The 17,260-nt window shown below is 34.0% G+C and overlaps 1 protein-coding gene across 38 annotated transcripts in view; it reads right to left on the minus strand.

Annotated features, from left to right (window-relative positions):
• RIMS1 (regulating synaptic membrane exocytosis 1) overlaps positions 1-17,260 on the minus strand; it is a 521,220-nt gene that overhangs the window by 157,767 nt on the left and 346,193 nt on the right. For 27 of the 38 annotated variants that reach the window (XM_017871389.1, XM_017871390.1, XM_017871382.1 and 24 more), the window contains 9 exons: positions 16,077-16,123; positions 13,644-13,756; positions 11,024-11,154; positions 10,373-10,544; positions 10,097-10,250; positions 8,638-8,709; positions 2,894-3,050; positions 2,056-2,181; positions 401-463 (listed from right to left, as the gene is read on the minus strand). In XM_017871389.1, the coding sequence (XP_017726878.1) occupies positions 401-463; positions 2,056-2,181; positions 2,894-3,050; positions 8,638-8,709; positions 10,097-10,250; positions 10,373-10,544; positions 11,024-11,154; positions 13,644-13,756; positions 16,077-16,123 (1,035 nt within the window). Of the gene's footprint in view, positions 1-400; positions 464-1,044; positions 1,134-2,055; positions 2,182-2,893; positions 3,051-8,637; positions 8,710-10,096; positions 10,251-10,372; positions 10,545-11,023; positions 11,155-13,643; positions 13,757-16,076; positions 16,124-17,260 lie in introns of those variants that run through there. The other 11 variants (XM_017871387.1, XM_017871373.1, XM_017871381.1 and 8 more) reach the window with 5 other exon arrangements.

Here is a 17,260-nt window from a genome sequence, read left to right on the forward strand (position 1 = left end):
AAATTCACAATTATGAAACAATGACACTGCCATACACAGATTAGACCTCTTGTGACTAGACAGGAATACGTGTGGGAAGGTTGGGGGCACTCACAGTGAGCATTCAGAATTTTAATTGCAGAAACTGGTTCCTCAGTTTTAGGAATTAAAACAGTCCCAGAGAGGCCCATTGGTCTCTGGATTTTTGAATGTAGAGATAGCAAAGTAGTCTGCCTGAATCAGAACTGAAATATGTTTGGAACGTCTTCCATAACCTCAATATAAAACAAAACAAATTTGGAATACTTGGGAAATTTATTTGACCTGCTTGTAATAATACCACTAAGGGAGAGACGGAAGAATAATAGAATGGAAAGAGAGTCATCACACACAATCACCATTACCAAATCCCTGTATTTACCTGGTAGTATGTAGGCATTCTGCACTTCGTCCTCGTTTTGCTCTGGGCAGCATAAGAAGCTCACTGCACAGACAGGATGGGTGGTGAGTGAAACAGATAAATTATGAGACATGGGTTATGCCAATGGTATGCCAATGAAAACATGAAAAGGGAAGAAACCAGATTGTCTGCACTAGCATATTTGCTTGAGAGGTTAAACAAAAATAAACATGAAAGCATTTAAAAATTTTAAACAATAAAGTACAAATATTATGATTGAAGTCCTAGCTGTTGCTGATTTGCCATTATATTTCAAAATGATTTCATAGAATATTAAAACAAAACAAAATTAAATATTCCTCAAATAAGATATAGGAATCTGTTTCCAATTATAGACAACTGAGTATTTTTTTTATACTATAAATTTGGCCTGATACCAATGGGAACTCTGAACATTTTTGTACCTTTGTAACAAATTAAAGCACGGTAGTTTTCTTGGCTTTTATAGCCACTGAAAATGCAATACTATATTATGTTTCTTATTACCCAACTAACAATATAATTGATTAGAATTTTTATTTTAAAATTAATACTTTATCTATATCCAAATTAATTTCACAGTATTGACTGGCCTGGTCAAGTAGCCCTGTGTTTTCCCTCCTCACCTAAACTCATGGTGGCCCAAATGAATGTTGATAAAACAGCCCTCATTCAACTCAAGCTGAGATGTCTGGAATTCTATTCCTCAGAGCAGCTCTTCATCCTGGTACCTATTGTGACTCCATTCTTGAAGGTCACAATGCTACTTTCCACAGTAGGATGGCAATTAGGTAGGTTAAGAAGTTCTACTTGGGTTCTGTGTCCTTGACTCCATGGTGAAAAAATCATTTAGCACCACTATCATGACCCTACTCCTACTGAAAGTTTCTCCATTTTAAAAAGCCAGAAGAGAATATTCAACAAGGCGGGTATTATAAAACCTTAAATCAGATCCTGAGCTTATAATCAGGCTAAATGTACAGGTATATGGTTACTTCAAGAAGAAAGTCTGTGGGCATGCAAAGCAACAGATTCATAATGTAGACTTATAGTAACTGTTTCCATGAAACATTAGTTCACAAATGAAGAATTAAATCTAAGTACATATCCCCATAAGAATCCATCTCAGTATTTTGTATTCTAGACATTTTCTAGAAAGAGATTTTATAAAAAGAGGTATATAACAGAAACATTATTATTGAAGTTCTCATAGAAACTCTGAAATTAACTTTCAAATGACATGTATCCACAATGTTTTAAATTATATAAATAACATAATTTTTATGATTACTAATACCTCAAGTATTGTGATCCACAATAAATAAAGTATTTGAAAACTGCCTATGCAGGCTCCCTTCTATAATTTAGGTCAACATCTAAGTCAACAAGCTGTACCTTTAAAGCTGTCTAAGCATAAATTCTGATTTTGTAAAAGAAATTGGATAATTATAACAATATAATATTAGCCAAATATTTCCTAGAGTTGCATTTTAGAATATCTTAACAGCTGTTGCTTGAGAGAAGTTCATTTTTGAGTGATAAATACTTTTACTCTCTAATGTGCTATGCCACAATATCTGTATATATTAAAACAGAACAAAAATTCATAACATTGAGATCATAATTTTGACAAATACCTGTCTTGTTCTGATAAATACTGACTATCCACATCTCTGGCTCTATGATCAACTGGACTTCGGGAGGCATCATGGTGTCTGGTTGGAGAACGTGACCTTCTTGTTGGATGAATTTCATCTAAACTCCTAAAATGATTACAAAATTCTATGTGTCAAATTGTTTCATCTTCCCAAAACAGGCAGACAGACTAAAGTGAAGGAACTGACAGTAATATGCAAATAAACACTGAAAAGTATTTGCGTCATAATCAAAACCTATTTTATCAATGAGTTAAGAGTATTTATTTTCTACGAGTTTTTGCCTGTGGCTGCATTTCTCCAATCTTCTTTCACACTTCTACCAAAAAACAATTTTCATCGGCATAATTAACTACAATTTCAGGAGTGTGTATCAGAGTAAAATGAAGTAGAGCAGTATATTATATGCTTTATTCATATTTCCAATCATTTAAAGTGCTTCAAAGAGACAATCCTAAATCTCTTCAAAGTCCATTCTGTCTCTTAACCTTATCCTCTTTGCCACTTCTCTCCACAATTCTGATTTGCTACAATTTTTTTTTTCTAACAAGAAAGAAAACTAGCAAACAGAATACAAGCCAATTATTCAAAAACTATTCCTGGGACACAAACGATTTCTACTCCCTGGGAAATTTATTCAGATTAAAACAGACTGCCATAAAGGTTGGATAAAGAATAAAAAAGCATTCTGCCTACAGTTAATTCTGAAAAAAATAATTTGACCAAACTATTTTTTCATTTCAGTTAGTTTTACAGCACTTTACACTGCATTATAATAAAAATGTACTGTCACGGACACTGAGGCCATTTCAAAGCCTACCTCTGTAATGGCACATTTGGTAAACGTGAACGCGGCTTTCCCTGATCATTGCCGCGATGAGGAGATACTGAACGTGAGCGATGATGAGTTGTTCTTTGCTGTTCTGGCACAGTTAATGTTGTAGATTTACTTTCTCTAGCACTAGACCTATAGCCTACTGGCAAGAGTACACACAGAGAACATTTAGTCAGTATTCTTCTGTAATGCAAACATTAACACAGAAATATAAAATTATACTAAAGCAGCCATTGATCTATGAAGAATACATGTCATGCAATCAGTTAAGTATACCTACATAGAGTGTAACATATACATGCACTGAAACAGGTTACAGTTGGCTCAAAGGTACCATGGAGATACTAATACGAATATGACAGTTGATGCCTCAGACATTATGATGAGTTGGGATACTGTTTCAATGTAAATAATGAATGAGTTCGTGACTTAGTAACACAAATGAAGTGCTTGACAGGAAACTATAGTTAATATACAAGTCAATGCTTAGAAATATATTTAATAAATTTAAATAAATTTAAATAAATTATTCATTTCAATTTTTATTGTAGAGGATAAATTACTTTAGTTGGATTGCAAATGGCCTCTTTAATAAGAAAACAAATATATTATTTCAGTTTTAATTAACAAAGAAGAGTAGATCTTCACTATTATACTGATTAAGTATACCATTATACTGATTGTGAAACCACAAATAATACTGCAATTTTCAAATGTAGCATATGACTGAAGATGACAATCACAATAATGTAGAGAAAATGAACCCTTCTAAAGAACCAATCACCAAATCTGCCTTACACATCTGAAACTACTCCATAATTATTTTAATTAGCATAATTAAGATAATATAGTTAACATATTGCAATTTGAAATTAATTATAACAGCTACCTTTCCCCTGAAGTTAAGGTTTATATTGTCTCTGATTTGGTTAAGATAAAACAGTAATCTCAAAACCAAAATAAGAGTTTAGAGTTTAAAATTTTTTCACAAGGGTCACTGTCTTTCATTATCATAAGGAAAATTAAAAAATTATGTGGCCAAAGTAAAAACAAAAAACTATATTTACAACTACATAAAACATACATAAACCATAAATACATTAAATTTAACTGGGAAGCTAAAACTGTTGCTCATTTTTTACTTGGTAACTCTCACATTATCTCAAAAATATGTTATGAAACATCATGATTAAAGGCAGGCTAATAGTCTCTAGCAGTTTATATACTGTGAATCCATGATCTTATGCCTAATTTTAAGGGACTTCAAACATTTCATTACACTTACTCTGACAATATTCAGACCAAATAAATACAACCATTTTGTCACTCTGTAAAAACATATGTTTAATAATCATAAATGGTATAATTTATAACTTCAAATACTTTAATTTTTTATCTTATCAAAATACCAACTAAGCTATTTTGTGTAAAAAGTCTGTTATTCAGATGTAATATTATATTGTAATTTTAAGACTAGAAATTATAATATTAAGGCTAGAAAGAGGCTCACCAAGTTAACATGTAGTGCATACACTATTAATACACAGCTCATTGTAAAAAAAAAACAGTGACTGTTTTTTAAAGACAATTAATCCATAGTCTGAATTACTTAAACATTTTTAGTTACCATTTGGTATCAATTATACAATAATTATGGAAGGCCAATATTGACTTATGAGCCCTATTTCGAGATTTAAGTGCATACTCAAGGTATATAAATCGATTTTGTAAAATTAATTATTACAGAATAAATTTTAGAGAATTTTGGCATCTTGCTGTTAAAGATATATAATTAATTTGTTTCTTGGATTCTTTGTGTTTATATAGAAATTAATGTCTCTTTTATCCTATTAAGAAGGGACTTTAAGGAAACAAGTGAAATCTTAAAACTTTTAATATATTAACAACTTTCAATGTAACTTAGAAAGTTCTGAATTCATAAAGAGAAAGTACACTGAAGGCAATGCGTACTATTTTGGTGACTCAAAGTCATTTTGAATATAACATACGCTATAATATTCAAAGTTTTAATATTTGACTCTATAGTAAATGATCTCAAATAAATATGCATTTATAGTTCTTTGCAATTTACAAAGAAAAGTTCTTTGCTTTTAAATTTATAGTTGGTTTTACAAAAAAATTTATTTTCTTCACATGATGTTTAATTTATTGTTGACAACATGCACTTTATCTTCAGAACCATGACTGGGATCAAACTTTTTTTTTTTTTTCCCCAGACGGAATCTCGCTGTCCACCCAGGCTGGATGATCTCGGCTCACTGCAATCTCTGCCTCCCGTGTTCAAGTGATGCTCCTGCCTCAGCCTCCCAAATAGATGGGATTATAGGTGTGCGCCACCAGGCCCAGCTAATTTTTGTATTTTTAGTAGAGACGGGGTTTCACCATATTGGTCAGGCTGGTCTGGAACTCCTGACCTTGTGATCTGCCCACCTTGGCCTGCCAAAGTGCTGGGATTACAGGCATGAGCCACCGTGCCCGGCTAGGATGAAACTATTTTGTGGTAATCCCAATGTTTTAGTTGACTCAGAGTTAGAGATTAGAGATTCTTTTTTCTCATTTTCTGGTTGAAGTTGCTAGATTCCTCACCTCAGATGAGGGCATTCTGTATACGGTCATTTTTATTCTTCTTAATCAGCTAAAATTATTTACTTTAAATAACAATAAGGCTATAACTACAAAGTTAATAAAATATGGCTCTGGCAGTCTCAACTGCCTAAAACCTGCTATATTTCCCTAACTGGAAAAAGATAGTAAGCATATGAAACAAAAAAAGAGAATTTCGTGTTCTAGAAAAGCCAAGGCATTAGGAAGTTTAAGTTTCGGCTGTAGTAGAACATTTTGTATAGAGCTTTTGAGCTTCTCTAGATAATACACAACCAGGAACTTCCTTGAGTACATTAAACATATATAGAAGATGACTTCCATATCTAAACAAATTTTTTTCTTCCTATTGGATGCTAGGAAATACAGAAGCAAATTTGTAACCAACATTTAAAAGTACATAGGAATGCACTGTGCTAATTTATCACCTCACTTTATTTTAGCTTCTTGTCCTTATTTTACTGACTCATCTTTCCTCTTCACTTAAAACGTATTGTATATTACTATGTGACTAGTTATATTTGCCATACAGATACTACCACATAATCACAATCGATCAATGAAGAGTGTATCTGAAAATATTAATGAATTACATGATCTCCTTTAATTTATGAGGAGATCTTTGAAACATAAAATATTACTTATCGGTTTTATAAGTTACTAGTCACATTCTATTAAAGTTTGACTCATTACATTTTAAAATGCTAAATAAAAATGAAAATATTATTTGAAAAATACTGCTTCTGTATAACAGAGATTACGCATGTTGGCAAACACTTTGAGGGACATGGTATATTTCAGTATGGAATATAGGTATATTTAGAATTCAGTGCTCCTTGTTGGTACTTAAGCACTAATCCCATCTCTGGTGGATTCCATAACTCACTTTGACTTCTCACAAGATGTATCCATGTTGCTCTTTCAGAGAAAGAAGAAGAAACTCATCATTTGTGTGAGCATTTATTTAATTGGCCATTTATTTCATTCACTGTCCTGTCTCATAACAAAAAATATGAAATTTCAGGTGAACAAAAATTGGGAACCATTCACCGAAGTAAATTTTATTTAGATAAACTGGTAATGACAACATTAAGGCTGATTAATAGTAAAGATTCTTGTTAGAGGTGATGATTTTTCCACCAGGAATAATCTAATTCCTATTTGAATATCCCAAATTAATTTAAATGTATAATCACTTTACTCTTTCAATTTAATGACAAACTAATATGATGTTACATTTTGTGTGAACTTTTTTGTTAAGAATGTGTGTAATTATTATGGCCTTCTAAGAAATAAAAACAGAAAGCAAAAATGAAATGCTCTTCAGTATGATCTAAATCTCTCACTAACACACTGACATTAAAGATTAATATATAAGTATATAGATTTTCACAGCACTAGATTTATTATTTTAACAATATTTTCTACTTTCACACAGTGATTAAATACTACATTTTTGGCTGTGCATGGTGGCTCACACCTGTAATCCCAGCACTTTGGGAGGCCGAGGTGGGCAGATCATGAGGTCAAGAGATCGAGACCATCCTGGCCAACATGGTGAAATCCAGTCTCTACTAAAAATATAAAAATTAGCTGGACATGGTGGTGCATGCCTGTAGTCCCAGCTACTGGGGAGGCTGAGGCAGGAGTATCACCTGAACCTGGGAGATGGAGGTCTCCGTGAGCCAAGATCGTGCCATTACACTCCAGCCTAGCGACAGAGTGAGACTCTGTCTTAAATACATACATACCTACATACATACTATATTTTCTCTGAATTATAGGGAACAAATGAAACTTGATTTTAGAGAACTCTCCATAATTTTCTCCCAGTTTTAATAAAGTTGTATGCATCTCTCCAAACTGTGAAGTTAGTATGGTAGAATTTATCAATTTGAGCAAAACTATTGCCCTCAAATTAAGTACACTACCATCTGAGAAATTACATAAATGAAGGGCACACATTTCAATATTGTCTTTAAAAACTGCCTTTAAAATTCATATTTATACATTTTAAGACTGTCTCTTTCATTTCTTCTTATTTGAATATTTACTTCTCCTCTCATTAGTAAATTTTAAAAGTATAGAATTAGTGCCAAGAAAGTAAGTCTTTATCACTTGATTTTACACACTTCTCTGACAAAAGTCAGATGAGAAACATTTAAAACGTACAACATCACAAAAGTCTTACTAACTTACACAATGACAAAAAGATGTTCACTTCAAATGAATACTTCATCTTTCTTAAACATATTATTGTTTTAAAACATATACACATATTCTAGGTACAATCAGTGGGGAATACATCACAAAAGCTTTAAAAGTTATAGCCAGGCCACACATGCAATTTTAAACCTGGCCATGCACTTTTCTCAGTATATTCCATGGAAGGCTACATTATGTTCAGAAATGGTGGAAGGAAAATCATAGAAATGCAATATAAAACATAGAACAACGGAATTTTTATTTAATAACCCCATCTTTTCAAGATAAAATTCATATTTTCACTTATGCTCAGAGCATTGTGAAATAATGATTTGTTTCACCTAGTTAGCCATGTTTCTATGGAAGAATCTCACTAAAATAAGTGGGAATGCTAATTAGCAGAGACTACTACATTTAAAACTTTCTTAATAATTTGAAATGTGGCCAGGCACGGTGGCTCACGCCTGTAATCCCAGCACTTTGGGAGGCCAAAGCGGGCAGATCACAAGGTCAGGAGATCGAGACCATCCTGACTAACACAGTGAAACCCCGTCTCTACTAAAAATACAAAAAATTAGCTGGGTGTGGTGGCGGGCGCCTGCAGTCCCAGCTACAAGGGAGACTGAGGCAGGAGAATGGCATGAACCCGGGAGGCAGAGCTTGCAGTGAACCGAAATCAGGCCACTGCACTCCAGCCTGGGTGACAGAGTGAGACTCCGTCTAAAAATAAAATAAAATAAAATAAAAATAATAATTTGAAATGTAAGTCACCATGGAATAATATAATACTGATTTCTCTGTGATACAAATCTTCAGTTTAGTATCCTAAAGAGGTCTGGAAGCTGACAGAGAAAACAAGCAAGCAGCACAGTGAAGCAGGGCCATGCTCTTCACTCACGCACCTGGAGGAACTACGCCAATACCATCATCAACCTCATAATCTGAGATGTCACTATCACTGATTCGCTGAGATCCTGCACAACAGTAAGGCAAACAGATACCTCTGTGTCTGGTTGGTTTATGAAATGTAAAGGACATTGTCAAACTTTTTTAAAAAAGTAAATTACATTACTACTGAAAATATGAAGACTAACACAGTACACACTGAGCTAATTTTAAAAGAAATCCTTGTTCTCTAAGGATAACATTTTATCAGTATTTTCTCCTCATTACACCGAAGACATATAGAAACAAGGGGACTTTACCGAATAAGATTTTCAGATTAATTCTTTAATTAAAACATTATACTAAAAGCCTGCAGCACAATATATACAGTACATTATTTCCTACACAATGAAGTGCTTTCCTCTGCAGTTCAGAGAGGATAGGGCTGAGTGTAAAGGTTCAGAGACATTTCTTGGCTGGAGCTCTATTCATCCTGTTTTATGAAAAAACATCAGGGCCCTTTATAAAATATTTATGTTTAGCTCCCCAAGTTAGTCATTATACTTCACTAAACATTGACTTTGAGGAAATTACTAATCAGGGAAACATCAACACGAAATATTTAATTATGTGAGAAAAATAATTTAGCTCCAGATTACCAAAATGAGGCGTCTTTCAGTTGTTAACTTAGAAATGTAGCTATGACTCCAAAATTACTCGATAAGTACAGAAAAAAGTAGCTTTTCCCAATCACTAGATGAATCGTAACAAACATACCTTCTAATATTTTAAACAATATTTCTTATGAAAAACTATTAAAATATTTATGAACTGGCTGGGCATGGTGGCTCTCGTCTGCAATTCCAGCATTCTGGGAGGCCGAGTAGGGTGGATCATGAGGTCAGGAGTTCAAGACCAGGCTTGGCCAACATGGTGAAACCCCGTCTCTACTAAATACACAAAAATAAACTAGACGGACGTGGTGGTGCGCATCTGTAATCCTAGCTACTCTGGTGGCTGAGGCAGGACAATTGCTTAAACCTGGGAGGCGGAGGTTGCAGTGAGCCAAGATCATGCCAACACACTCCAGCCTAGGCAATAGAGTGAGACTCTCTCGGGAAAAAAAAAAAAAATCTATGAACTATAAAGTTATTAAGACCTCACATGTAGCAACCCACCAATGATGACAGAAATTATTCCATCAGTCAATAATCAACAGCTCAATTGGCCCTGTGCAAGAATTTTAATTCAGAGGTTTTTGGCTTTCAGCTCTGGAATTACTCTGCTATGCTATATTATTTTCATTGTGAAAATGTAGAAACAGTTTTGCCAAGATTCTTCATAAAAATGAACAATTTTCCAATATTTTGATCTCTAATCAAACATTTAAAAAACAAAAACATCTTGAATTATTAATCACTAATTAGATCATTACAGCATAATTACTTTGTGGCAACTAAAACAACCTTAACCTACTTTGTAGCTTTTTGCTAGAGCTTTCTCCATGAATATGTCGCCTTGGCATGAAAGGTGATGGCTGAGGCAGAGGTAGTGAAGACTCATCATGTGTCTGAAGTTTATACCAATGCGGTTCATCGTCTAAAAGCGCTGTCTCCAATTCTATGAGGATCTGAGAGGGTAATTCTCAAATTAAATCAAGTACCTTTATCAAAACATAATGTAATAGCAATCGTAATAAATATCACAAAACTTTATTAACTATTTGACTTGAGTTTTTAAAATATACATCACCTCTCCAAGAAATTCACTTTCTTCTTCTTGCACTCTGGGTTGGTCCCACACAGTTATTTCTAACATTCGTTCTCTAAAATCTCTACGATGTACATGTGAATAGACAAAAGTTTGATTCCATTTTGGTTCTAGTATTTTCTTTACTGTTTTGGTCCTCCTTTTACTTTTATCACTGAAAAATAAGTATGTTTTGTAAATGAAAAAGCAAGTATATGCTGCCATCTACTGTAGTTACATGTAAAACTGCCATTGATATTTATATTATTTTTAACTTAAAACTCATTGAAAGTCTATAAAAAGATAATAGAGTTTAGTAATATTCTAACTTCAATTACAATATAAGCAGTAGTTGTAATTATAGGGACGCATACAAAGGTTCTAATGTGTCGCTATCATTCTAAATGATGTGTCGCTATCAAAGACTAATATGTCTATAAACAAGGTAATAGATTTTTTTTTAATTGGCAGATTATTTTCAAATATTTCCAACACAAGGGTTGAGGGACTTCCTTTTTCAGAGATAATGTACTTTTATCTCCTTAGAAAGAATTAGCTATTATGTTTTTAAAAAATATCCCAAAAGAGAAAATTCTACCTTTTCTATTAGTATAGATTTTAGGATTTTTCTCTTTTTCTAAAATTATTCACTACCTTCTATCTGGAAGAAAATACATTTTTACATAGGGATTTCGAGGACGCCCATCTACTCTAGCAGGTAGATCTGTTGCTTGCAGAACATTTACAATCAGCTGGTGTCCCACTTTATCATACCACAGTTTCACCTAGAAGCAATAAGGAAAGGAATTATTTGTAAAAATCATGACGCATTAAAATTTTACATAAAACAAAATTAAAGTTATATTTAAAGGAGGAAATTTTGAATTACAATATAATGCATAACAGATATTTCTAAAAACATACCAATTTGAAAGCATAAACACACAGAACTTTACTTTGCTCTTTGAGTACTTTAAACATAACTTACAACTGGCAAGCCTTCAGTGTTACTGTATACTCTCACATATCATTTTATAAAATAAAACTAATAATAATTTTTCCAAAAAACTAAGGGAAGAGGGAGATATAAAATCATTACTATTGTTCTTAAATGTTAAAAATAAGAGTTTGAGGATTATACGGGTCTAAATGATTATAGCATGACTAAATGCTTTTTCTGGTGTTACAGGTAGTTAAAATAAAAAAAAAGAGTTTGGATATTAGGAATAAGACATACAAAGAATTAGAAGAGATCATAAAACATATTTACTGTGGGCCTATTTTATACAGGCACTGCTAAGTATTTCCTGGTATTTTTTCTCTTTTTTTTTTATTTTTTGGAGACATGGTCTCACTCTGTCACAGGCTGGAATGCAGTGGCATGATCATAGCTCACTACACAGCCTCAAACTCCTGGAACCAGCAATCCTCCCAGTTCAGTCTCCCATGTAGCTGGAACTACAGGTGTGCACCATCATGTCTGGCCATTTTTTAAAATTTTTTGTAGAATTGGGGTCTTGCTATGTTTACCCAGGCTGGTCTTGAACTCTTCAGTCTCTCAAAGTGCTGGGATTAAAGGCCTGAGCCACTGCACCAAGCCTTCATTTAATTTTTAGAATTAACCTATTACATGTTATTTTTCATGAGAGAAGGAAGAAAAAACAAAGGATACAATACACAAACGATATCTTCAAACTACAAGAAGGTCAAATGATATTTCTATTAACCAAGATCTCATGACAGTAGACCAAAGAATACTGGGGAAGTAACATACTAAAATCCTGTCAAACTCACAAGAATTGGATTTTATCAGTCATTACAGTATCTGCCCTGGCAGTGGTGATGACACTTTAACAATGTCATCACCTTTAATTTTTTTCCTTTAATTTAGAAGTTACTTTTCATTTTATGTTTGAGTAAGCATATGCTGTTAATGGGTATATGTTAGAACATATCTGAGAGTCATCATAACAAAATAAACTAATTTAACATAGGATTAGCTTTTCATGGTAAGGAACAGATTAAGAATTCAAGTCCGGGCGCGGTGGCTCAAGCCTGTAATCCCAGCACTTTGGGAGGCCGAGACGGGCGGATCACAAGGTCAGGAGATCGAGACCACTCTGGCTAATACGGTGAAACCCCGTCTCTACTAAAGAAAACAAAAAACTAGCCGGGCGACGAGGCGGGCGCCTGTAGTCCCAGCTACTTGGGAGGCGGAGGCAGGAGAATGGCGTAAACCCGGCAGGCGGAGCTTGCAGTGAGCTGAGATCCGGCCACCGCACTCCAGGCCTGGGCGACAGAGTCCAGGACTCTTCTCAAAAAAAAAAAAAAAAAAAAAAAGAATTCCCACCTGGTATCTGTCTGGGATTCCCATTGCATACCTAAGGATGTGGTTTCACAGCAACCAGAAATACATCCTCTTTTAAAATATGTGGAGAATATGAGAGATTTACACATACACTGAAGAAAAAGATGGCAGGGCAGATAAACCCAAAGAGTATTACAAAGATATTCAATATACTAAAAATAAAAGTTAAAACCATAAAAGCCCTAGAGCAATAAGCTTATATATATCTTCTCTGTCTCATTAAAACCAAGAGAAAACCACAAAGGCAGACCACAGAAATCCACACATTATCAGAGGAGCAAAAGGTCATTTTCTGTATAACAATTTGAAACAAATAGTCTGAAGTCCTTAAATTATAATATCAACATAACATTTTCCATCTTAATCTACAAATATATGGCTCTTCATTATACTTAACCCTAGTTTCTTCACTCCAGGTTTCCCCAGGTCACATAATAAGGTAATAGTGAGAAAATGGTAGCTTTTTCAGAGAGCTTTCAGTGGCAACGAAGAGTTTTGCCAAATGCCTTAGGAAGTTAAAAATAATATTCCCAATTTAGGCTCTTCAGGCTCTAGGCTCATAAGGTTGTTACATAAATGAGGCATCAACTCCTAATATTATGTGTAAACAATTATTTACCTTAGAAACTTTTACATAGCACACCAAAAGTATGAATATTTACTTATGTTACCATTCATCAATTAATGTTCAGAGTATCTGGCACATTGCAAGCACTCAGTAAGTATTTCTGAATAAATATGTGAATAAAGGAATAATTAAAAAATGCATGAAAAACTAATGAAGTAGATTATGGTGTTAAATGACTATGTATTGCAGGCTTCAAGGAAAGGGGAACATATTTAAAGGCAGACTCAGACAGTGTATGCAAATACTAACAGTCTCCAACATGTACAAAAAATACATACAGAAAGTTGCCCTGGTAAGACTTGTGGGGCATCTTTTAGAGCTCCAGGACTTGTTGGAGAAATAACAGAAATGGAAGGCCTTTCCATCTTCTGAGATTCAAAGGAACTTGAACCTAAAATAAGAAAAAAAAGTAATATTTGTAAGTGTTGAAAAAATATTTTTAATAAAATGTTAAATGCATCCTTATTTGCATAAAACCATAATTACTACCACTGATAACAGAACCTACTTTTAATGGGGTAGATTTTATCTTCAGTTAATTGTCTATTTAAGAAATATTAAGAATGATATAACGAAGTGTTGTGCTTATTTCAATTGGAAAGAATTGATCTACATTTCTGGAGTGCATGGTATTGCACAGACTCTTGTATGACTTCACATATGGGTAAAGGTCTGCTTCAGCGATAAGGAAGATAGTGCCTGTTAACACTAATTATCTTGCCTAATGTTCTTACTCAGAAATTAAAACGAATGCATACATAATTTATGAACCACATCTAGACCACATTTCGTCATTGTTTTAAAATCAGATATACCATCTCTTAGTTTTGATCTTATAAATGAGTATCTTGAACCTCTGAAAACGCTACTTCAAGTAATTCACAACTAGTGATTTGCTTCAACTTCACACGGAGGAGGCTGGGTCTCCTCTCGGCCACTTGGTGGAGTTCTTCACTGTTCAAGTATACCCTGACACATAGAGCAATATAGAGTGTTTATAGAAGGCTATTGATCCAGAAATTATAACCTTGAACTCACCACCATTCAAACTTAGCCAATGCTTCATTGAGAAATACTGTTTATGAAGCATTGCCTGAGTATGTGCAATCCACACATTTTTTTCTATAACTACAAATTAATTCTCATGTCATATTTTGTGCCCTCCAAAAACTGTTAGTGATAAAAAAACAGCTCTATAAAATTGTTACTGTGAGTATTTTCCCAGATATATTTAAAATACATTTCCTTGAGTCTCACAACAGGAACGTTGTTATTTCTAATAATGCTTGTTTGTAATATTATGGCAATCAGTGTATTTTTTAATCGTATCAATAATATAAATTATGCAATTAGTCCCACTTCCTCTTTGTATTGGTCACCAGAAAGCTCAAAGCCAAAACTGGGTGCACCTCTAGCAGAACATGATGGTATGCATTTTAGATGATAACCTAGCCTAGTGTCTGTTTCCTTGTTTATCCTACTTTCATATTTTCTTCTCCCTTCTAATCTCTACCACTGGTTTCCCCCTAAATCACCTTTTATTCTCTACTTCTATAACCTGGGTTCTGTAAGAACACCTGGGGAATCAAGTCCAAGTATTAACTTAATTCCCATCCATGGCAAAGAAAATATTTGGGTCACTTCTGCATTATCACTGAAAACTTAATTGTCTATACTTTATTGCACACAATATCATCTTCTCTCATACAGAAATGACTTTAGTTCCCATACAGGTAACTCTTTCAACCCTCTGTTTTCACAATCCCTTGACCCATTATGTAGTCAAGTTTACTCTACCCATTCATTTCCAAACACAATCCACACACTTTGTTATTGTCAGGCCTCTGGGCCCAAGCCAAGCCATCACATCCCCTGTGACTTGCACGTATATACACCCAGATGGCCTGAAGTACTGAAGAATCATAAAAGAAGTGAAAATGCCCTGCCCCTGCCCTAACTGATGACATTCCACCACAAAAGAAGTGAAAATGGTAGGTCCTTGCCTTAATTGATGACATTACTTTGTGAAATTCCTTTTCCTGGCTCATCCTGATTCAAAAAGCTCCCCCACTGAGCACCTTGTGACTCCCACTCCTGTCCGCCAGAGAACAACCCCTTTGACTGGAATTTTCCTTTACCCACCCAAATCCTATAAAACGGCCTCACCCTTATGACCCTTCGCTGACTCTCTTTTCGGACTCAGCCCACATGCACCCAGGTGATTCAATGAGCTTTATTGCTCACACAAAGCCTGTTTGGTGGTCTCTTCACAGGGACGAGCAAGACAGTTATTTGGTAATACAATTACTCGTTAAAGTGCCTACCTAGTTTCTTCACTAGGCTGCTCTTGAGACTGAGCTGCTTAGCAATCAAACTGAATAATCCAGTATCACAATAAATGTTTATGTAAATAGAACTATTCCTGATATATTAAGCTCTGTAAGGGTCCTGACTGTTATGATGCTGAAGGGTATTCCCAGTAAAGATTTTTTTTTTTTTTAAACCACACAAAAAAGTAGAGGAAGAAAAATCTTAGAGCAGCACTTCTTTGGATTTCCAGTTATTGGCATCATTGCCAACATCTAGTACCAATGGAGACATCCTTAGTATATGAATCCTAATTCATTATATCAAATAACTAAAGAAAATTAGAAATCTTTACTTTCAATTAGTTCAATACTTTTATAATAACAAAGAAATCTTATACTCACTGGACTCCAGCGGAGGGTGGGAGCTCTCAGGAATCCGGGGAATGTCACTAAAAGAAACAGGATATGGTGAAAATCCCATTAGCTAAATGACCCTGCCTGAGGCAATCATAGCCCATTTTATGTGATGTGAAAAATCCTGCTGGGTCTTTACAGGTGTGGAAATGAATAGGAGTTACTATTAAGGCAACTACTAATGTGCATGAATGTCAAACACCACACACACAAAAAAAACTGCAATAAAAAAGTTTTTATATATTTAAGAGCAAAATACTTTAACATGACAACAATCAGACTAATATTGTGGTTAAAATCACCACAATATTTTTACTACCAAAACAGCAGGTTTGGAAATAAAAAATGTTAAAGGTAATACTTTCCTTCAATTCTAGGAAATCAAAATGACACAAATTTTACAAATCAGTAATATGCTTTACAAACACATCTGAAAGAGTTTACTGAGTGAAAGGGATGGGAACATCTCAATAAAAAAAAGGTATGGTGAATATCATGGGCAAAGTTAAATGAAAAGGATGAGTTGCTTTGGAAAGTAAAAATGGTTCAAGCTTGCAACAGAAAAGCCAAATTATTTTATATATGTGAATATATAATACATATACACATATATACCCTTTATAGAGATCCATATCTCTATACTGAAGTTAGCTAAATATATGGCTATTTACTATATGGTTAGAAAGTGACTTGTGAGATCACCCATACCTGCCACATTGACAAATTACTCTGAAGAAATATATGTACTATAGTCTCAACTTAATCCATTACCCACTGTGCCCTTAAGAACCCTAGATCACCTTGGCTTAGGTATTATACTGCATAGGATTATATTACTTCTCATTTTCCAAAGATGTTTTAATATCAATTTAAGAAGATTAACAATATGCAAGTATTAACATGACATATTAAAGCAGACTGGAGTTAGCTAGTCCCAACAACATTATCGGCATATTTTTTAAGAATTTCTATCCACTTACCTTATGACCTAACTTCACTTTTTTTTCCACTTTTTGGGGGAATGAAAACAAAAAGAGTTTTCCCTGTTTGTTCTCTGGAGTTGTCATTTTGACTATTTTGTGCAAAGTAATTCTCATAACCAACTATAATTTATACTTCTTAAAAATGACAATTTGGCCTATGTTGTATATTTTATAAATTTTATTATATAT

Source organism: Rhinopithecus bieti, unplaced genomic scaffold, assembly GCF_001698545.2.
Source record: "Rhinopithecus bieti isolate Rb0 unplaced genomic scaffold, ASM169854v2 scaffold_4709, whole genome shotgun sequence".
NCBI lineage: Eukaryota > Metazoa > Chordata > Mammalia > Primates > Cercopithecidae > Rhinopithecus > Rhinopithecus bieti.